The 23,717-nt window shown below is 41.6% G+C and overlaps 1 protein-coding gene across 1 annotated transcript; it reads left to right on the top strand.

Annotated features, from left to right (window-relative positions):
- Nucleotides 1-4,135: 4,135 nt before the first annotated feature.
- On the top strand, nucleotides 4,136-23,274 carry CBX8 (chromobox 8). Its single transcript, XM_073684124.1, has 5 exons — nucleotides 4,136-4,293; nucleotides 10,119-10,162; nucleotides 11,193-11,258; nucleotides 11,365-11,431; nucleotides 21,352-23,274. The coding sequence occupies exons 1-5, from the start codon at nucleotides 4,225-4,227 to the stop codon at nucleotides 22,174-22,176; spliced, it is 1,071 nt and encodes a 356-aa protein (XP_073540225.1). The 5' UTR covers nucleotides 4,136-4,224; the 3' UTR covers nucleotides 22,177-23,274.
- Nucleotides 23,275-23,717: the final 443 nt, after the last annotated feature.

Raw genomic sequence — 23,717 nt, 5'->3', positions numbered from 1 at the left:
TGAGGTTACAAAACCAAAAAAAGTGCTTTAGTAAGTCAGTAAAAAGTAGGTAGGAGTATTTAAAACAAGAAAATGATAAGGGTGCCCATACTTATGCACCTGTCAAATTTTGTTTGAATGCAGATTGCACATTTTCTGTTAGTACAATAAACCTCATTTCAAGGCAGAAACATTACTGTGTCCAACAGTTATTACATATATCAAACTGAAATAGCTGTTGCAAAAACACCAATTTTTATAAAACATTAAGCTTAAGATTAATAGGGGTGCCCAAACTTTTTCATATAACTGTATATACTTTTTTTTGTGTTCCACAAAATAGTCTAGTTTTCACCAAAATGCTGTGCAAAACCCAATAAAAAAGAGATTGTTTGGAGTGGCCATTTTTTCCATTGAGATCAGATGTTTGCTGGGTGTCAATAATGAATCTCTAAATGCAAGACGTAACTTATTTTTCCCATAATCGCAGTATGTTTGAGATATGGCATTTTCTGCACCTATTATGTAAATTAGGTTACTTGCGTTTTTTTTCATGCATTTTTTTTCATGCATTTATCATGTTTTAAATAAAGCTGATTTGTTTTTGATATTTCCTGGTATTTGGCTATGACAAAACGTTATTAATACAGTTATATGAAAAAGTTTGGGCACCCCTATTAATCTTAAGCTTAAAGTTTTATAAAAATTGGTGTTTTTGCAACAGCTATTTCAGTTTGATATATGTAATAACTGTTGGACACAGTAATGTTTCTGCCTTGAAATGAGGTTTATTGTACTAACAGAAAATGTGCAATGTGCATTCAAACAAAATTTGACAAGTGCATAAGTATGGGCACTCTTATCATTTTCTTGTTTTAAATACTCCTACCTACTTTTTACTGACTTACTAAAGCACTTTTTTTGGTTTTGTAACCTCATTGAGCTTTGAACTTCATAGCCAGGTGTATGCAATCATGAGAAAAGCTACTTAAAGTGGCCACTTGCAAGTTGTTCTCCTGTTTTAATCTCCTCTGAAGAGTGGCATCATGGGCTCCTCAAAACAACTGTCAAATGATCTGAAAACAAAGATTATTCAACATAGTTGTTCAGGGGAAGGATACAAAAAGCTGTCTCAGAGATTTAACCTGTCAGTTTCCACTGTGAGGAACATAGTAAGGAAATGGAAGAACACAGGGACAGTTCTTGTTAATGGCAGAAGTGGCAGGCCAAGAAAAACATAAGAAAGGCAGAGAAGAAGAATGGTGAGATCAGTCAAGGGCAATCCTCAGACCACCTCCAGAAAGCTGCAGCATCAACTTGCTGCAGATGGTGTCACTGTGCATCGGTCAACTATACAACGCACTTTGCACAAGGAGAAGCTGTATGAGAGAGTGATGCGAAAGAAGCCGTTTCTGCAAGCACGCCACAAACAGAGTCGGCTGAGGTATGCAAAAGCACATTTGGAGAAGCCAATTTCTTTTTGGAAGAAGGTCCTGTGGACTGATGAAACCAAGATTGAGTTGTTTTGTCATACAAAAAGGCGTTACGCATGGCGTCAAAAAAACACAGCATTCCAAGAAAAACACTTGCTACCCACAGTAAAATTTGGTGGAGGTTCCATCATGCTTTGGGGCTGTGTGGCCAATGCCGGCACCGGGAATCTTGTTAAAGTTGAGGGACGCATGGATTCCACTCAGTATCAGCAGATTCTTGACAATAATGTTCAAGAATCAGTGACAATGTTGAAGTTAAGCAGGGGATGGATCTTTCAGCAAGAAAATGATCCAAAACACCGCTCCAAATCTACTCAGGCATTCATGCAGAGGAACAATTACAATGTTCTGGAATGGCCATCCCAGTCCCCAGACCTGAATATCATTGAACATCTGTGGGATCATTTGAAGAGGGCTGTCCATGCTCAGCGACCTTCAAACTTAACTGAACTGGAATTGTTTTGTAAAGAGGAATGGTCAAAAATACCTTCATCCAGGATCCAGGAAATCATTAAAAGCTACAGGAAGCGACTAGAGGCTGTTATTTTTGCAAAAGGAGGATCTACTAAATATTAATGTCACTTTTCTGGTGAGGTGCCCATACTTATGCACCTGTCAAATTTTGTTTGAATGCAGATTGCACATTTTCTGTTAGTACAATAAACCTCATTTCAAGGCAGAAACATTACTGTGTCCAACAGTTATTACATATATCAAACTGAAATAGCTGTTGCAAAAACACCAATTTTTATAAAACAATAAGCTTAAGATTAATAGGGGTGCCCAAACTTTTTCATATAACTGTATATAGTCATGTATGGATTACATGCGTTTTTGATGCTTTTCCGCTGTGGAAACGTACTAATATGCATGTACATTTTTTCCTGTACGGATTTTCCGCATTTAAACTGATTCTATGGGAAAAATATGCACATAAAACTCAGTGTACCCTCAAGAGAAATTGATATGTTGCAGATTTGAAACACGCACCGCAGGTCAGTTTATGCCGAGTAAAAAAAAAAAGCACAGTGAGCATGAGATCCACTTTGCTGGAACTGTAAGACTGCATTTTTGATGCAGAAAAAATACGCAGCATCAAAAACTCATTATGAACACACAGACTAAAGAGGGTGGTCTGGTCATAACATATCGATGATCTATCCTTCAGATAGGTCCGACCTGCTCTGCAGCACCCAGCCGGGGCCCCTTCACATCCAGTGGAGCTGTGCAGTGCAGCTCAGTGTTTACATGTGCTGCTAATAGCTGGAGGTGCTGAGCGTCAGACCTCACGAGGACGACCAGTCCTGTAAAGAGATCATCAATATATTATGTACTCATCAACTTTGCTGGTACAGTAAAATCGGCACCAAACGTGTGAACTTGGCATAAGGGTGTGTTCACGCATTGCTATTAGCCATGAATTCTGATCCAAAATCCCTGTAAAAAAAATGCTTTAAATCTGCTTGTAACAAGCTTCCCATTCACTTGAATGAGAAAGCGCCTATAGTGCAAGTCAGACTTTTTATGTATGGTAGAAAATGAGTCGTTTTCGGCTTGAAGATTGCAGCAAAACGTGTTGTAGGGGTTTAAAACACAAAAACCAAGCAGGAAAAAAAAAAATTGTAAAAAACGCATCATGCAAGGCTATGTTCAGTTGTGTTTTTGCTGTGCTATTTTATGCAAATTTTAAGCTGCGTTTTACAGTATCAGCAAAGCCTATGAGATTTCAGAAATCTCATGCACACATGTAGGTTTTTTTCCTGTTTTTGCAGAATGCAGCATGTCACTCCTTTCAGTGTTTTTGCAGCGTTTTTGACCCATAGAAAGCAATGAGTAGTGCAAAAACGCAGCAGAAAGCGCAGGTATCAGGTTTTGCTGCGTTTTTGGTGCCAAGACCTGAGGAAATTGAATCAGGTTCTTTTTTTTTTTATGCACTAAACGTTATCAGCATCAGAGATGAATGTACCTGACAAAAACGCCGCAAGAAAATGCAGCAAAACCGCCACAAAAAAAATCAGCAAAACCTGCTTTACTGAAAAAAACGCAGCAAAACTGCAACGTGTGAACATAGCTGTGGTCTTACGAAACCTCCACAAAAATCAAGGTTTTTAGAAGCGTTTTTTCAGCCAGAAAAATCCAAGACAGAAAATTCTGTCTGAATGGGGACATTTTCTACAAAACACAGCATAGTCCAGATTATTTACAGGCGGTTTCCCATAGACTCCTGTATGGCAATAGAAAAACTCAGAATTTAGAAAAATGGCACCAAAAAATACAAATTTATTGAAATATTTAAGTAAAAAAAACGTGAAGGAAGATAAATGGGAAATGATGTAGGAAAAGCTCACATTAGTGAGGCCGCGCTGCTCCCGGTAACGGGAAGCGGGGTCTGCAGCAGCCGCCATGTTGCTGACGCCGGTGGCCGCCATACACTGACAGAAGCGCTCCCTCCATGACCGAAATTACCTCATGACTGCGACCTACACATAATACAGCCACACAAAAGAGCCGTCAGCTATAACCAAGCGCACCCGTGACGTCACTCGCCGCTGTCATTCACTACAAGATCACTGCCAGGCAAGGAGAGAGGGTGACAGACGAATGGGAGGAAGAGCTGGGGCAAGTTTAGGGGCGGAGACTTCTGGCATCCAATCAAATGGCGCTAGAGGTCCATCCTTCCATATTAGCATCGTCTCTAGCAACAAGTGGTGACGTCACGGGGAGCGCGCTGCGCGGCCCCGCGGTGCTAAATATGGAGCTGTCCGCTGTCGGGGAGCGAGTGTTTGCGGCTGAATCGCTTCTCAAAAGACGTATCCGTAAGGTAGGCGGATGGGGGGTGTTGGGGGGATTTTTTAGTATTTGCTTTCCCTTTCGTTTGCCTTCCTTTACATCGTTTCTCCAGACTAGGCCTCAATCCTCGAAATAGCATGATTTTCTGTCCGAATGCAGATAGGGGGCGCTGGGGAGCACCTGGAATAGGATCTGAAGGCTGGCCTGCAGTATGTCTGCCATCGGCTGTGGGTGGATAGTAGAGACCTGGCAGATTGGGAAGCAGCAGTGACCAGGGCTCAGATCTCCATGGTACATGTCTTGTAGACGTCTGCCTCTTGTGAGGAGATGCTCCAGCATGGGAGTACGGGGAGACCAGAGCCCACTGACAGCACAGCTCCTGCTATCATTGTCTGACTGTATACTTCTGTGTGTGTATGGCAGTGGCCTAACGAGAGCGCTGATGAGCTCCAGTATATACTGTGTATATGGCCGCGGGCTGATGAGCTCCAGTATATACCGTATATATGGCCGCGGGCTGATGAGCTCCAGTATATACCGTGTATATGGCCGCGGGCTGATGAGCTCCAGTATATACCGTGTATATGGCCGCGGGCTGATGAGCTCCAGTATATACCGTGTATATGGCCGCGGGCTGATGAGCTCCAGTATATACTGTGTATATGGCCGCGGGCTGATGAGCTCCAGTATATACTGTGTATATGGCCGCGGGCTGATGAGCTCCAGTATATACTGTGTATATGGCCGCGGGCTGATGAGCTCCAGTATATACTGTGTATATGGCCGCGGGCTGATGAGCTCCAGTATATACTGTGTATATGGCCGCGGGCTGATGAGCTCCAGTATATACTGTGTATATGGCCGCGGGCTGATGAGCTCCAGTATATACTGTGTATATGGCCGCGGGCTGATGAGCTCCAGTATATACTGTGTATATGGCCGCGGGCTGATGAGCTCCAGTATGTACCGTGTATATGGCCGCGGGCTGATGAGCTCCAGTATGTACCGTGTATATGGCCGCGGGCTGATGAGCTCCAGTATGTACCGTGTATATGGCCGTGGGCTGATGAGCTCCAGTATGTACCGTGTATATGGCCGTGGGCTGATGAGCTCCAGTATATAATGCGTATATATGGCCGCGAGCTGATGAGCTCCAGTATATACTGTGTATATGGCCGCGGGCTGATGAGCTCCAGTATATACCGTGTATATGGCCGCGGGCTGATGAGCTCCAGTATATACCGTGTATATGGCCGCGGGCTGATGAGCTCCAGTATGTACCGGGTATATGGCCGCGGGCTGATGAGCTCCAGTATATACCGTGTATATGGCCGCGGGCTGATGAGCTCCAGTATATACCGTGTATATGGCCGCGGGCTGATGAGCTCCAGTATATACCGTGTATATGGCCGCGGGCTGATGAGCTCCAGTATGTACCGTGTATATGGCCGCGGGCTGATGAGCTCCAGTATATAATGCGTATATATGGCCGCGGGCTGATGACCACCAGTATAGTAAGAAAAATAAAAATCTATCAGCTCACCATAGTTATCATCAATAAGGGAATACAGGAATGATGCACTGAAAGACCCTGGACCAGCACCAGCTGTAGAGCCACAAGAAAAGAGAAAATCCAGCGCCAGAAAAAATATGTATAAAATTAGAAAAATGTATTGATCTATGTCAAGAATTTAAATACAAATAGGACATGAATGACAAAAAATGAGAAGAGATGGGGGAGGTGGGGTAAGGGAGGGTTGAAAAACAAAACCTTACGTGTCCTTAGTCCTAGGTACCAAACAAGAAACAATGACGCCACATCCACCTGATTAGATGCAGGATCCGGTGACTGGTCACAATGTCATCTATTCCAGTCCAGCAGGGGCCGTCTGAGTGGGGAGAGGATACAAGTGGTTTATTATGTATACTTTTTTTTTTCTTTTACACTGTGAAGTATAAAATATATTCTGGACACCCCCACTGTACTGTATATGATTTGCTCCATCCAAGGGCCAGAATGTAATTTAAGTCCTAACAAGAAGTCGCCTCTGTTCAGACAGGATGTTAAGTCTGCATCCGATCACTGGACACTGACTGCAGCTGTCACTTGATCGCAATGATAGATGCGGACGAGCAGCGCTGGTGTGCTAGGAGTGTATACGCTTTATATCTTACACCCTGTGCTTATTTCCAGTGTAGTGATCCTCAGCCCAGACTAGATCAGAGTAGGAACAGTCACAGTTTAAAGTTCCACAGCAGAATCCGCATGTTATCATGCTGAATTTCAGTTTGGATTTTATCCTTGAGATGCAAATTAGCATGCTACATATTTATAAATCTGCATTGCTGGTCCATGCAGAAAATCTTCTGCAGTGTGCTGATGACATTTGACCTTTTCTGTTTCACAATACAAAGTGTGTATATTACTAAATTAATATCTTAGATCTGATGAGACTGTGGAATAAAAAAAAATCAGATCATGCTGCCATTTTGCTCTAAAATTGAATGCCACTGACCCATTCAAGTCTAACACATCGGACTGCACTCGGATGATATCTAAGTGCAGTCTGATTTCTGCGGACACAGGCAATGGAAAAGATGGAAAAATGTTGTTCTCCATCTTCTCCTCCAGCATACTCTGAATTTCTGATCCGAGAGAATCAACGGATCACACTATGCTGACGCTCGGAACAAACTGATCAGAGTTTGATTGGAGTGTCGTTGGCATAATTAACCTGATTCTCCTGGATGAGAGACTCTACGGTCTGGTGACTCTGGCCTAAGGGTCATACTGTACGCCATTGGCTGCATGAGGCCAAAACTCAGCCCACTGTGATGGCCAATTACCGTAAGATTTTAACAGTCGTGCAGACGTTGGCCCCCCCCCAATGGGTTGTTGAAGCTATGGCTGCCGCACCGTCTAGCTGTACCCTACAGACACGCAGCTTTTTGCACAAAAGGGGACAAAAAGAAAGTGCAGTGCTTTCTGTCTTTGTTCCCACACACCCCTATGTAGTTGCATTGGTTTACTAAATGTGGATCTAAAGCATGATTGTTTATACAAAAACTACATGCAGTTTTAAACTGTCAATACTGCACCATATAGTTTTTCCTCAATAGCCATGATCATGTGATGTGGTGTTTTTTTGTTTTTTTTTCCCCAGATGAAAGGCAGGAAAAAAACCAAAAAAAATCCTCAGTACAATTGCATTGTGTGAACATGATCTAAGGGTGATGGCAGAGTGTCTGCTCAAACTGCGTCTAGGTACATGTGTCAATCGCCCTAAGGGATTTTTTGCAAACCTTTTGGTACTTGCACTATCCATAAGGCTAAATTCACACATCCGTAAGTTACCTTCCGAGACAAAAACAAGACCAAATTATGGCTTAATGAAAATCTATGGGTCAGTGTTCTGTCCGAGATAAAAGCAGACAGCATGAAGATGTCACATGGATGTGTGAATGAAGCCTTATTTTTACAGCTAGATCATGTCTAGCCTGTTTACATGTGATGGAGACACGTCCTTCATTGATCCGTGTTGCAGATGAAACTCATTAATGGCCCTGTGGGGAAAAAAAAAAATGATGTTTCATCTGTATACCTTTAATTGGTGTTGAAAGCTAAGATTTCTTTTTTTTTTTTTTATTCATGATGGAAAAAACGGACACACTTATCAAAAATGGATCCATCAAGTCTGTTTTTCACATACCGGAAAAAATGAAGCTGATGTGTGAAAGCGGCCTAAGATGTGCACATTTAGTTTCACTTTGGGTGCACGATTTCCCTTTAGTTTTACGATTCTCAGCAGCACATCCTACACAAGGGTACGTGCTGCTGACGATCAAATATGTCGGTGCCCACACGAGATGAGATCAGTGAGAAAGAGAAGCGTTTTCTTGTTCATCTGATAACCGGGCAATGATCAGAATCATGTCTGAAGTTTGAATATTATTAATACAAACTATAAAGAATGTACTGTGTGAGTAATCTGTGCGTGGGGTCCACAGTGACTTCCCCAGCAGTCCAGGCGTAAAGTCCAAACGAGGCTTTCTTCATTCTAAGGCCATGTGCACTTGTTGGGTTTTATTTGTGAGCCAAAACCAGGAGTGGAACAAATACAGACCAAATACTCAGCGTGTGAACGTGGTCTAAATAGCAGAAACTTTCATGGGAAACAGAGTTAACGATTCACAAATGGGTTTCCTGACCTATAGTATTCAGCAAAAAACAAACAACCTAGATGTGGTCTAATTAGTGCTTTAAAAAGTTAAATTTTATTGAGCAAAAAAATATTACCAGCAATGAGCATGCAAAGGATTAAAAAAGGGGACACATATCATGGGAATGGTACACAAAAAACACTAAAGTGGTGTATAAAAAGACAGAGGAATATTAAATATCTCAGAACGTCTATATGAATACCAAGAACATGTATAGTTACCGTAATGTCTGAGTTACATATTTGCATAACGGACAATAGATCTCATACAGGAATTGGAAAGGTGTTGGTGCAGAGAAAAGTAACTAACTCCAAACTCAAATATTAGATGATAAAAGTTAGATCTCTTGTGATTAAAGGGTAAAGAGTAATGGACCACTGTGTCCAACAGTAATCCTATGTAGAGACACAACTTGACAGCACCTTGATAAAAGAGGTTGTAGATTTAAGCATACAATATATGGCAAGGTACAATATGACCAGTATATAAGTGTCTATACCGGAGTGTGAGATATGATGTGGAAGGGTCTGTAACATCCACGGTATGCGCCCATTCTGAAGCTCGTTTTGGTGGTCCTTCATCAGGGGGTCACCTACAGTATTCAGTAGATTGGCCTTCACACACCAAGGTCAACAGGCTCTCTGACCCTGCCTGCTTTGTTCTCAGAACTCTTAGGACAAAAAAAACTTAGAATAAGGATGAACTCTCATCGCCACACAATAAAAGAAAAAAGACTAGATCTACCTGTGGCCAAACAATTCTGTACCCTGATCACAACATCATGGACATGCAATTGCTGGTATTGAAAGGTAACTTGACATCCCAGAGCGACAGAAGAATGTGGGAATACAAACTTATGATGACTTTTGACACATTCGGAGCAGGAATGAATGTGTCACATGGATTTATGTCTTTCTTCATCAATTAAGGAATATGCTCCTCAGACTATTTGGGGGGCATCACAACCCTGGACTGGACCTCACTCCTTATATATGAACTCCTCTAATATTTACTGCGACAACTGTTTTCTCCCCTTCCCACAGTAATAGTTCTTATTTACTGCACTGTTCTGTGTCCTGTTGTGTATTATTATGTGACTCTTCATATTTTCTGTTATTCTGAGCCTGATGAGGAGACCCGAGTAGTCACTCTCAAAAGCTGCTATTACAATCTTTTCAGTTAGCCATTAAAAGGTATCGGCCACTGAGGACTCTCAAATTTTAATATTTTGGAAGAACTATAGACTTCTTATAATTTGCCACAAGCAAAATTAAAGACGTTTTGCTATTTGGTTAAATTATTCAGAACTATTGATTGTATATTTTATTTCAGTTGTGGGGTGTTTCTTCATCAATCCTAGTCTAAATTCTAACATGAAAGATTACATGCCCAGCTCTATGGCTGTAGTTTGCCAGTAATCCATATTGCCAAACCTTATCTAGCCTATTGCTGGTATGTTGAAACCTTTCCACCTACAGCACTATTATAATGTAATAGAAGTTATGTAGCACTTGGGCATTTTTCACACTGTCCAGATTTTTTTATATATATATATATATATATATATATATATATATATATATATATGTATGTGATTACTTTTTTTTATTATTATTATTATTTTTCGTCCTCCAGGGTCGAATGGAGTATTTGGTGAAGTGGAAAGGCTGGTCTCAAAAGTAAGAGAATAAATTATTTTGATTGTTATACTTATAAATTATGAAGGGTTCAATGTACCTTGAATTAACGTAACTGACCTTGACGATACTTGTAATAAGAAATGTGATACCTCCATACTCTTTGCACATTGCTAAAACTTTACTCTTCTGCTTCTTTTCATGCAGTTTGCATCAGTATAGCGCATTATTAAAGGGGTTGTCCTGTCTAAATCGATAAGTCTGCAGTCACATAGTGACTTATGAATACCCCCCCCCCCCCATCCTGATCGCACGCACTGTGGAGATTCACCGGGACCAGAGGATATGTATGAGTTGTACAAATACCTGGGCAAAGCCCATCCAGTGATTGCGGCCTCGCTCCATACACTTGTATGAAGCGAGGCTGCACCCTCTAGTCGGCCACGTCACAAATTGGGGCGCGGTCTCACTACGTACAAGTGTATGGAGCGAGACTGCGCCCGCAGGGAGTGTATATAACTCAGACACCCTCCGGTACCAGCTCAGAAACTGGTGAATCCCCGCAGTGTACGGTGCATGTGCTGGGGGGATTCATAAGTCTGCAGTCACACAGAGTGACTGCAGACTTATCTGTTTGGACCGGAAAACCCTTTAATTAAAATACATAACTTTTTTTTTTTTTTGTTAAGACAATTTAAGAGTGACATCACATGATTATGCCATCTTAAATTGTATTGGTGAGTCTTTTGTATATAATCACGCATGTCTATTTTATGTATAGCTTTGGCAAAGAACGCAGGCTTGCGTTTGAAACGCGTTGCTATGTCCACTTTTTCCGTGGAATCTTTATTCTATCAATACATTTTTTGCACATGATAGAAGCTGGAACATTTCATATTTAGTCGCATAGCGTGACTGCAGACTCTTGTCCCAAGCCTGGACAACACCTTTAAAGTGCTAAAACCATGTCGTGGTTAGGACAAGGCCATACTGTGCAGTCATAAGGCAGTCCAACACCGTGTCATTTATGCAACAAAATAAGCATAGTTTAACTTTTTTTTTCTGCTTCCAGGTACAGCACATGGGAACCTGAAGAAAACATCTTGGATGCTAGATTAGTTGCAGCTTTTGAGGACAGGTAAAGAAAGTTTTCTCCCTCTTCCTTTTTTTTTTTTTTTGTCCTTAATTTTAATAATATGCTTAAGGTTGGTGACACAAAGTGTCTATTTTATCTCTTACCACAGAGAGCGAGAAAGAGAGTTGTATGGCCCAAAAAAACGGGGTCCCAAGCCGAAGACGTTCCTTCTTAAGGTAACATTTGCATAATATTCATTTATGCTCTGACTGACGCTGACTTTATGGGGACTCTGTCATTGCTGAATGACTGTTCAAACCAAATACAGGCGATCGGTGCTTCATGGCGTGGGCAATAATTTATATACACCTTCCCACCTGCTTGTTTCCCTTGTATCTCTATCCCCCTATGTTTCCCCCACATCCTCTATCTTGATTGACAGCTTTTGCTTTGAAGAGCAGAGATAGAGGGGAAAGCTGCACATAAATGTTTGGTCTCGCCAAGGGTGCACCGAACTCCTGTACTTGGTTTGAACAGTCATTCTGCATGGACAGACTCCCATTTAAAGGGAACCTGTCATCAGGATTTTCTTAAGTAAACTACAAGCATTGTCAGGTTGGCGCTGTTACACTGATTAAAATAATACCTGGTTGAAGAAATCCGTCTTGTGGTTGTTGTTTAATCTGTGTTTGCAGTTTTGAGTTAATGAGATGCTCGTGCTACGGGTTGGGCCTGTGCGCGGCTCTTTTTTGGTGCTCTGGCCTCATCGTCACCATTCTAGGCTTAAGTGACAGGTCACTGAACCTTCAGTTACCTGCCTCCTATTTTAAATACTGCACAGTTAATATTGTGGTCTTAAAATTTGGAGTCCAACAAAATGTCGCCGGTGGCAGTGCATGCGCAGTAGCATCTATCGGCAAGCAATGCTCTTAATCGGTGGGCGGCACTGTCAGCGGATTGAGAGCATCGCCACCGGAGTCCTTTTTGTTGAAGCCAGTTTTTTAAGACCACAATGTTAAATGTGCAGGCGCAGTATTTAACCCCTTAATGACCTTGAGATTTCCCATTTTTGCGTTTTCATTTTTTGCTCCCCTTCTTCCCAGAGCCATAGCCTTTTTTATTTTTCAGTCAATGTGGCCAGGTGAGGGCTTATTTTTTGCGGGACAAGTTGTACTGTTGAACGACATCAATTGGTTTTACTATATCGTGTATTGGAAAACGGGAAAAGGATTCCAAGTGTGGTGAAATTGCAAAAAAAAAAATGCAATTCCACAATTGTGGTGTTTGTTTTTTTTTGTTTGTTTTTGTTTTTCACTGATTGCTAAAACTGACCTGCCATTATTATTCTCCAGGTCATTATGAGTTCGTAGACACCAAACATGTATAGGTTCTTTTTTATTTAAGTGGTGGAAAAAAAATCCAAAGTTTGCAAAAAGAAAAAAATAAATAAACAAAAATGGCGCCATTTTCCGAGACCTGTAGTGTCTCCATTTTTCGGGATCTGGGGCCGAGTGAGGGCTTATTTTTTGCGTGTCGAGCCGATGTTTTTATTGATAGAATCTACCACAAAATAATATGTTTTGATCGCCTGTTATTGCAATGTTGCGACAACCTAAAAAACTTAGTTCTGCCATTTGAATTTTTTTCTCGTTACGCCGTTTACCGATCGGATTAATTCTTCTTTTATATTGATGGATCGGGCGATTCTGAATGCAGCGATACCAAATATGTGTATGTAGTTTTTTTTTTTAATTTTATTTTGAATGGGGCGAAAGGGGGGTGATTTAAACTTTTTTTATATTTTTAAAAACATTATTTTTTTTACACTTTTTGCCTGCTTCAATAGTCTCTATAGGAGACTAGAAGCAGCAGTTGTCTGACTCTGCTACATGCAAGCGATGAGCAGATCGCCTATATGCAGCAGAAATGCTCAATTGCTGAGAATGCCGACGACTGGGCGGCGCTCATAGCACTCAGGAAATGACAACCACAGGGATCTGCTGCAGACCTCGGGTTGTCATGCTAACCCATGGGTGACCCGCGATCATGTGACAGGGTCACCGGTGGGAGGGGCTAATGCTGCGCTTTCGACGCGGCGATGTTAAATGCCGCGAGTGGTATCGCGATTCCACCCGCGTCTGTTGCAGACACATATCAACTGACATGTGCCCGGTTTAGTGCGGGCTCAGCGCCGGAGCCCTCGCTGAACCAGGAGTGATGACCTGGGGCATACTAGTACGCCCTAGGTCATAAAGGGATTAAAATAGGAGGCAGATCTCTGAGGGTATGTGCACGCACGTTGTGTGTTTTCTGCACCAAAATCTGCATGAAATCTGCTGATAAATTTTCTCTGGCAGGAGATTAGCTGCGTCAAAAATGCTGGTTTAGCTGTGTTTATTCTTACTCCCATGACAGCACCATGAGAGAGAGAGAGGATCTGCCCATCAAGGACAGGAAACCTACAGGTTAAAAAGGGCTGCACCTCTCTCCCGCCTCAGTTTAGGTTTCCTGTCCATGATGGGAGACCTCTCGGGTTACCTGCAGGATGAAGACGGTCTCCTGCCCCAGATGAAGTCGACAGGGTGTCTGGAATGCAGTCTCCCACCCTGGGTCGGTCCTGGATTTCTGGAGACGCCACGGCAGGGCTCATGGGGGCGCCTCCGTGTGCGTTGCGGCAGGCGCGACATCGCCTCACGGGAGGTAGATGTCCGCCATGTGTGGAGCCGCATGTTTTTTGCCTTGGTAAACATGGGAGATTCACAGGAGCAGCTATCACCTCAGCAAGAACAACTGCTGCAGGAGCAGCCCTCTGGGGAGCCCTCACAACTGGCGGTGCAACGACTTTCCCGGTCTGGGTTCAATCGTTCGACTAGGAAGTTCACCGCAAAAAGCAGAAAAGAAGGTCCGGTTGTTCGGCGTGATTCTCCGCCGGTTAAGATGGATTCTTCTGCTTCTACGGTACCAAATATTCCATGGGGTAAGTGGAATCTTCGTGAAAGTTCTACTAATTCTTCCTCCTTCTCTGTCTATAACTTTCTTTCAGAGCAAGAAATGTTCATTTAAAACTAAACATAAGGAATGTGCCTTATGCTGCAGCCCGCTCCCTGATGCATATGTTAAGAACTTATGCCAGCCTTGTATTGACAAGGTAGTAACGGAAGAGACTCCGGGGTTTTCCTTGGGCCTAAAGTCTTTAATTAGAGAAGAAATAGGCAAGGCTCTGCAGGGGAAATCTGAGTCCAGTCATGTTCCTAGGGACCCTCAGCCGGGCTCAGATTCTGATGTTTCAGATGTTTCTTCTTTATCTTCCTCTGATGGCGAGTCGGATAGACAGTGTTTTCCTCTGCAAGAGGTTGATGCCTTGGTGAAAGCTGTCTGGGCTACCATGGGCATTATGGACACAAGGCCAGAAAAATCTGTAGAGGATGTAATGTTTGGGGGATTAGGACAAAAGAAGAAAAGATGCTTCCCCGTGAATACGAGAGTCAAAGATCTCATTGACAGAGAGTGGCAAAAACCAGACAGGAAGGGCAGCGTTCATCCCTCTTTTAAAAGGAGGTATCCATTTGATGATGCCGCATGTTCCTCTTGGTCAAAGGCACCAAGGTTGGATGTCGCCATCGCTAAGGCATCAAAGAAGTCTTCTCTCCCATTTGACGATATGGGAGCATTAAGAGACCCCCTGGACAGACGAGCCGATACCTTCCTGAAAGGTGCGTGGGAGACAGCTGCAGGAGCTCTGAAACCAGCAGTAGCAGCCACCTGCAGATCGAGAGCCCTAATGGTTTGGCTAGAACAGTTAGACAATCGGCTAAAGGAGGGTGTCTCTAGGAAGGAGATAATTTCTTCCCTTCCCCCAATCCAGGGTTCTGCTGCCTTTCTTGCTGATGCGTCTCGGTTAGATTGGCAGCTAAATCATCAGCTCTGTCAAATGCTGCTCGACGAGCCCTATGGATTAAATGCTGGCCTGGAGGTATACAGACGAAGTCTAGACTTTGTACAATCCCTTGCAAAGGAGAATATCTTTTCGGCCAGACCATGGACGAGCTGTTGGAAAAAGCTGGAGATCCTAAGAAGGGTTTTCCATCTGTACCTCTACCCGCTTTTAAGAAATCGTTTTGGAAAAAGAAATTTATCCAAAGGAGATTTTTCAAAGAACAAGAAAAATTCGAAGAAAGAGGTTGCAAAGGTAGAGGCCTACTCTTTGGTTCTTCTTCCAAAAACGAACAGAAACCAGGGGAATCCCAATCGGCCCAGGTGGGAGGGAGATTGTCGTTATTCCTCCCAGCTTGGGAGCGAATTTCACATAGTAATTGGATTTTGAGCCTAATTAAATTTGGTCTTAAATTTCAATTTCAAGATCTTCCTTACAGAAGATTCTTGATTGTTCCCTCTAGTTCCTCCCCAGAACGGCAGACTGCCCTTGTATCGGAAGTTCAAGTGCTAATAAGGAAAAATGTCCTGATTGAGGTTCCGGATTCAGAAGAGGGTCACGGATTCTACTCCCCGCTCTTCCTGGTCCCCAAACCAGATGGGTGTTACAGGACAATCATAAATTTAAGATCTTTAAATAGCTTCCTTAAAATTGACACCTTTAAAATGGAATCCTTAAAAACGATAATAAAATTGCTTTTTTCCCACTGTTATATGGTAGTTCTCGATCTTAAAGATGCTTATTACCATGTTCCCATTCATAAGGACTATCAAAAGTATCTAAGGGTGGCCATTAAAATAGGTGGAGTGGTTAAACACTTTCTGTATACTGCGCTTCCCTTTGGTTTAGCCATAGCCCCGCGAATTTTTACCAAACTAGTGGCAGAGGTTATGGCCCATATAAGAGAAAAAGACATCTTAATAATCCCTTACCTTGATGATTTCCTGATAGTGGGGAACTCCTTTGTTCAATGCGAGGCCCACCTTCAGGTAACTATTTCTGTCCTGGAAGGACTAGGTTGGTTTTTAAATCTGGAGAAATCTAGATTGACTCCATTAAAAGCTCAACAGTTTCTGGGGGTCATTTTAGATTCTGAAAGACAATTATGCTATTTATCAGAAGAAAAGATTGGAAGGGCTTGGTAAGATATTGTATGGATAAACCATCTATGACACTCCGTAAGGCCATGTCATTATTAGGGACCTTGACCTCAAGTTTTTCCGCGGTGCGTTGGTCCCAACTTCACTCAAGAGCACTACAGTGGGACATATTATATAACGATTTGATCCTAGATGGACATCTAGACCGGGAATTTACCTTGGCCCCTCGCTCCTTACAATCCCTTCGTTGGTGGTTAGTACACACTAATCTTTCTAGGGGGTTCCCTTGGGAATGTAAGCCTACTGCAGTCTTGACTACGGATGCAAGTGCTACAGGTTGGGGAGCTAATTTTGAAGGTAACTTAGTTCAGGGGACCTGGTCAGAGAAGGAGGTGCAGTTTTCCTCAAATGTTAAGGAACTTTTGGCCGTGGATTATGCGTTCAACAAGTTCCTTGTATATTTACAGGGCCAGGATGTCCGTATACTCTCGGACAATCAAGTCTCAGTAGCCTATATAAATCACCAACGGGGAAACCCGTTCAAGAGACTTAATGAAAATAGCGGACAGACTTCTTCAAAATGCAGAGGATCATTGTCTCTCCCTTTCTGCTGTTCATCTAAGAGGGAAAGAAAACGTTACAGCAGACTTTCTCAGTCGTACTTCCATAAAAGAAGGAGAATGGTCCTTGAACCTTCAGATATTCTCCAGGATTGTGGCATTGTGGGGTCTTCCAACAGTGGACTTATTTGCAACAAAATCCAATCGGAAGGTGACAACATTTTGTTCCCTAAACCCGAGGGAAAATCCCCTGGCAGTGGACGCCTTCATAATTCCCTGGGAATTCCCTTTGGCGTATGCATTTCCTCCCATGATCCTGCTTCCATCAGTCATAAGGAAGATCAGGGCAGACAAAGCCAGAATAATTCTCATATGCCCCTTTTGGCCCAAAAGACCGTGGTTCCCTTGTCTCCGGAGAATGTCCATAACAGACCCCTGGGTTCTTCCGGAGATTCCGGGCCTTCTCACTCAGGGTCCAGTTTCCCATCCTCCAGCCTCAAATCTCCATTTAACGTCATGGAATTTGAATGGGAGCTATTAACCAACAAAGGTTTTTCCTCAGATGTAGTGAATACTCTCCTATGTAGCAGGAAACCCGTTACTACCCGTATTTATGCTAGGACCTGGAGAAAGTTTCTGTCCTTTTCAAATATTAAACCAGAGGAGGGGCCCCCTATTGGGAAAATACTAGAGTTTCTGCAGCGGGGTTTAGAACAGGGCCTTACCACGAGTACATTGAAGGTACAAGTTTCGGCCTTGGGAGCTTTGTTTTCTTCCGATATAGCGGCTAATTATTGGGTAGCGCGATTTATAAAAGCTTCCTTTAGGTGTAGACCTATTATAAAAACTAAATCCTCTCCCTGGGATTTAAACCTAGTCCTAAATGCTTTGACTGACCCTCCCTTCGAGCCCCTGGATTTAGCCTCCAATAAGATTATTCTTCTCAAAACAGCCCTGTTAGTTGCCCTGACTTCAGCGAGGAGAGTAAGTGACATACAGGCTCTCTCTCTATCCCCACCATTTACTCAAATTCTAGACGATAGAATTATATTAAAACCTGACCCAGCCTTTCTTCCAAAGGTAGTCACTCGGTTCCATAGGACTCAGGAGATTAGTCTTCCAACCTTTTGTTTTCCCCCTAAAAATCAAAAAGAGGAGAAACTACACACATTAGATGTTAGGACGTGCGTACTTAAAACCGTGTGAAACCTCCAGGTATTTAGGAAAGATAGTTCCCTATTCATATGCCATCAGGGGGCTAGGAAAGGTTATAAAGCCTCAAAATCAACAATTGTGAGATGGATTAGAGAGGCCATCGCCCTCGCCTACTCTTCAGGGGATAAGGAAGTACCAGAACAGTTGAGAGCTCATTCCACCAGAGCAGTAGCAACCTCCTGGGCGGAGAAGACAGGGGTTTCCATTGAAGACATATGTAAGGCTGCCACCTGGTCTTCTCCCTCCACCTTCTATAGGCATTATAGATTGGATTTTGGTGACTCTTCTGATCTCACCTTTGGGAGAAGGGTGCTTCAAGCTGTGGTCCCTCCCTAGTCTCCTTTCATCTCTGTAATTCTCTCGTGGTGCTGTCATGGGAGTACGAATAAAGCCTTAGTTACTTACCGGTAACGGGATTTTTCGGAGCCCATGACAGCACCCTTATATTCCCTCCCTACACTGGTGTTTTTCGCACTCCCGTAGAATTAATTTCCTTTTTTGCACCCTCGGGGGAAGTTACTTAAAGTAATTGGCTTAAAATGAATTTGTTTGTTGTAATTAACCTTGGCGGTCCTCTCATGCTCTGTTAACTAAACTGAGGCGGGAGAGAGGTGCCGCCCTTTTTAACCTGTAGGTTTCTTGTCCTTGATGGGCGGATCCTCTCTCTCTCTCATGGTGCTGTCATGGGCTCCGAAAAATCCCGTTACCGGTAAGTAACTAAGGCTTTTTTGTTGCGTATTTGCAGCGTTTTTTTTCAGTCCTTCTGTCTCTATCTTGCCATCAAAAACACTGCAAATACTCAGGTGCGTATTTGTAGCGTATTTTCATCCCTCCCATTACTTCCTTTTGGGTGAAAAAAATGCTGGAAAAAAAAAAGCGCTGAAAGAAGTGACATGTCACTTCTTTCAGCGTTTTTCTAATCACAGAAAATACGCAACAAACAAAAAGCAACATATGTGAACAGTGAATTCTGGTTTCTCAGACTTTGCTGGTACTGCCAGACGCAGCTGAAAATTTACTTAAAAATCTGCTGCAAAACACAACGTGTGTGCACATACCCTGAGGATTCAGTGACCTGTCATTTACGCCCAGAATGATAACTATGAGGCTAGAACACCAAAAAAGACCCGCTCACAGTCCCACCCCAGAGCACGAGCATCTCATTAACTCAAAACTGCAAACACAGATTAAACAAGAACCACAAGATAGATTTCTTCAACCCAGGTATCATTTTAATCGGTGTAACAACGCCAACCTGTCAATGCCTGTAGTTTACTTAAGAAAATACTGATGATAGGTTTCCTTTAAGATGCACTCAAGTTTAAGCAACAGGAAATAGGGGAAAAAAAAAAAAAAAAAAAAAAGTTCATAGTAATTTTAAACTTTTCTGGTGGATTAATTGGCTCGTTCAGTGTTTGGAAGAGCTAGTAGAATTGAAGTAATCAATTTTAAATTCCACTCAAATATCATAAAAATCCATATTTGATAAAATGTGGGTGGATAGAATATATATATATATATATATATATATATATATATATATATATATATATATATATATATATATATATAATAATATAATATAATTTTTTGTAAAAGTTGGGAATGAAACTAAAAAGACTTATATTGTGCATCTATTTTCATGAAAAGAAAATGAACCCAATACTGGTTCCGAGATGGGCAACTATAGTAATTGAGAAGACAATTTGCATGATTGTGGTTTGTTTCACGATTGATCACTGTAAATAGGTCTTTCCTAATATTCCAAACTTATTCATGAGAATATTGGCCTGTTTAAGTAGCCTGGTTGGGCACATTTAATGACCGCCAAGTTTTTCAAGAAATTTTTTTCACTTGGCAGAAACACTTCAAATCCTCCTCCCATATCTAAAAAACGCAGTAAAAACCACTGAGTTTTCAGTATGTAAAAATGATTCCGTGTGCATATATAGCCACTGAGTTTTCAGAGCAAAAACTCAAAATACTTCTACAAAACTCCTCAAAAACCCTGTGTGCACATGACCATTTAGTGTCCTGTATAGATGGACCAAGGAACATTCTACAGCACTTAGAATGCCCTGTTATCTGAAGCCCATCCTGTTAATGCTTAACCCCTTAGTAACCCGACCAATTTTTTGAAATCTGACCAGTGTCACTTTATGTAGTAATAACTCTGGAACGCTTCAACATATCCCATTGATTTTGAGACAGTTTTTTGTGACACATGATACTTTATAATAATGGTAAATTTAGGTTGATATGTTTTGTGTTTATTTATAAAAATATCAGAAATTTGACAAAAATGTTTTAAAAACTGCAATTTTCAAACTTTGAATGACGATCCCTTTAATCCAAATAGTCATACCACACAAAAACATTAATAAATAACATTTCCCTCATGTCTGCTTTACATCAGCACCATTTGTAAAATGTTCTTTTATTTTGTTAGGATTTTAGAAGGTTTAAAAATGTAGAAGTAATTTTTCATTTTTTTTCAAGGAAATTTACACAACTTATTTTTATAGGGACCTATTCAGTTTTGAAGTGACTTTGGGGGTCCTATATGTTGGAAACCACCCAAAAGTCATACCATTTTAAAAACCGTACCCCTCAACGTATTTAAAATTGCTTTCAGGTAGTTCATTAACTCTTCTGGTTCTTTTCAGGAAGTAATGGAAATTGGCATGACAAGAATGAAAAAAGGTTTTTTTTGTTTTTTTCACCACCTGAATTTTGATAACTTCTGAACAGGCTATAGCCGGAAGACTCTAAGGCCGTTATTTGGCTATGAATTGCCATGGCAAACATCAGGACCACACAATCAAGATCTCAGGGTGCCGATAAGGTTAAAGAGAGCTGCCATACTCTGTTAACTATTTAGGTTCTGTAGTCACTATTGACAGCAGCATCTAAGGGGTTTAACATTCATGGTCGGTGCCAACACAGATTGTGGGTGATGCAGCAAGTTGTCAGCTATAGTGTACAGGTGACAGCTACAGGATTGTCACCTGTCGGGGAACACTAGTTGCTTATATCACAGGTCAGTAAAAAGACGTCTGGTTGTCACTATGGGGTTAAATCATTGCTCCCAATGAGCAATCATTGTTTGTCAGGTGATTGCTGGCCTGTGTAGATGTCAGAATAGTCAAGAACGATTGTTCGCCCGAATACTGTTTATTGGCTCATCTAAACGGGCCATAATTCGTAGTTGCTCAATAGAAGTCGATCCTGGTGAACCTGTCTTTTTCACATGTGATATTGTACAATGTATTTCTGGAGACCTTTTCATATTGTTTATTGTAGAGGTTTAGTGAACTTGAAATAATCATTGTACTTTAATTTTACAGGCGCAGGCCAAAGCAAATGCGAAGACCTATGAATTTCGCAGTGAGTCTGCGCGAGGTTTACGAGTTCCATATCCAGGGCATCCTTCTCCAGACATGCAGTCTAGGTCCAGAGAAGGTTTGAGAAGTATTCCTTCCTCTTCCCAGGAGACTAGTGAAACTCAAGTTAACCTCTTTAATGAAAGGTTGGGAAGTTCAGATATCGGAGAACATTATCCTTTAAAGATTAAAAAGAAAAAAAGTCACCATGCGAAACTCCTTCACAAGGCCAATGTTCAGACCTTGAGAATGCCACCTGCCAATCACATAAGTCAGACTGAGCAGGTAAATAATTCTGCCAAAGCAGATGATTCTGGACCGTTAGAGTATCATTCCACACATGGTGTCATACAGATTGCAAGGCGTCAAAACTCAGATTTGGGATCTTCAAGTCAGATTGAACATTGTTTCATATCTAAAGAACATGGACTTGTGCAAACCAAACAACATGGATTTGGAAGGTCAAGTACCGACACTTCTTTACATAGGACAAAGAACAAGGGTGACCTTGTCAAAGATGGTGTCATCCCTAGAACTAGGATCAACTCTCAATGCCAGGAACAGGTGTCTGACTTCTACGGGGAAGCACTAATAAAACGTGGGAGGAAGCCTTCTCTTATTGCCCGTATTCCTGTAGCCAGGATTTTTGGAGAGCCGGAAGAAGAACCATGGCGGCCCCGAGTGGACAACTTGGAGAAAGTAGTAGTGACAGATGTGACTTCTAACTTTCTGACTGTGACTATAAAAGAAAGCAACACAGACCAAGGCTTTTTTAAGGATAAACGATAAGTATTTGTATATAGTATGCGAGTTGCTAAATTTCCTGTTCATGTTTTATGTTTTTGTGATTAAAAAAAATCTATATATTTTGTTAGCTCTAATTAAAGTATTCATTTTTTTTTTCCTCCCCTACTCTGTGCATCCATCCAAAATTTGGGTTGGGTCAGATATCCTTAAGTTCCAGTGCACGCCTGTTTATGCTTGTATTTTATTTATTTGTTTTTGAGGTTTTTTTTTTTGCTTTGTACAAATACAATGTAGCACCCTGCCAAGTGGGCGGCAGTACACGGTTTGCTTTGTCCAGCCATAAATTGGCAGCCTAATCTAGCTACTGAAACATCCATGATCAAAACAGTTGTATAAAAGGTCCAATTGTTTTCGCCAGAATTCTGGCATAAGACACCTTGCCAAAAATTTTGCAATATTTTAAACTCAAAGTTACATAAAAATGTTTGCAACTTTTGGTGTTTTTATGCCATTCCCAGCCAGCTATGCCAACCTTTAGAAAAGTGTGTGGAGTTGCGGCAGAACAGGGCATGACCAGTAGCTGACTAATTCATGATAACTAACTCCGCTAAAGTGGCGACTGTTACGGCAGATATGTACTTCTGTAACAACATTTTCTAGAGATGGCGCATGGCAGTTGACTCATGTCCCAAATTCAGCAAGAGGCGAATGCCTTTTAATGAACTTTGTGCTGCAGTAAGATGTACAAAAGATAGTTAAAGTCTCCAAACATGCAATTTCAGGTGTCCATCCATGTTCTGTTGACAGTTGTCTCTTCCGAATACCGCATATAAATGAACATTGTATATTTTCATTGTAGAAGGGAGAAAGCCGCTGCCAGCAGCTCTGACCTCTGCTTTTCTGTTTTGAGAGCAAAAGGATCTGGCCCTAGATTCTAAATTGCATGATCCTTCTATCCTCGGTCATCTGTTGGAAGAATCAGGAGGCCTTATATGTGGCCTATCCCACCGCTTCAAAGTCACACACACACACACACACACACACACACACACACACACACACACACACACACACACACACACACACACACACACACACACACACACACACACACACACACACACACACACACACACACACGCTTAATTGTTTTCAATAGTTATGAACAGACTTTTTTCTTGAATATAAGGAATAATAATAATAAAAAAAAAAATATTTTGGATATCAAGGTCCCTTGGGAGAGGATGCATTCTAAGTTATTGGTAGAGCTAAATTTCTTTATTTTTATGGTACCCAACCTCATTGATGTATCCCACCTAAATGAAAAGCTCCTTTTTCTGTTTTCTCTTTTCTTTTTGCACTTTAAAAGTATAAAGTTTTGTGAAGTTCCTTTTCTGTGACACAATAGAGTTCCTACAGCCAATGCTTTGCAGATGCAAATAGTGATGTCATTTATTCTCCTATAAAACTGTCATGTACAGAATGTTCGCAAAAAATACCTATGTGTAATTCTTGACTTGGTCATTTTTTTTTTTTTTCTGTTAGTGTTTTACACCTGTATAAATGTATCCATATAGATATTA

Source organism: Phyllobates terribilis, unplaced genomic scaffold, assembly GCF_046119375.1.
Source record: "Phyllobates terribilis strain yellow unplaced genomic scaffold, ASM4611937v1 Scaffold_5__5_contigs__length_657084704, whole genome shotgun sequence".
Classification (NCBI taxonomy): domain Eukaryota; kingdom Metazoa; phylum Chordata; class Amphibia; order Anura; family Dendrobatidae; genus Phyllobates; species Phyllobates terribilis.
This window is presented reverse-complemented; position numbering and strand designations above follow the sequence as displayed.

What these genes read in the sequence shown, in the direction of transcription:
- CBX8 (XM_073684124.1), top strand. Translation starts at nt 4,225, where the DNA reads ATGGAGCTGTCCGCTGTCGGGGAGCGAGTGTTTGCGGCTGAATCGCTT. An exon ending in TCAAAAGACGTATCCGTAAG is followed by an intron (nt 4,294 to 10,118) that starts GTAGGCGGATGG and finishes TTCGTCCTCCAG; the next exon opens with GGTCGAATGGAGTATTTGGT. An exon ending in TGGAAAGGCTGGTCTCAAAA is followed by an intron (nt 10,163 to 11,192) that starts GTAAGAGAATAA and finishes TTCTGCTTCCAG; the next exon opens with GTACAGCACATGGGAACCTG.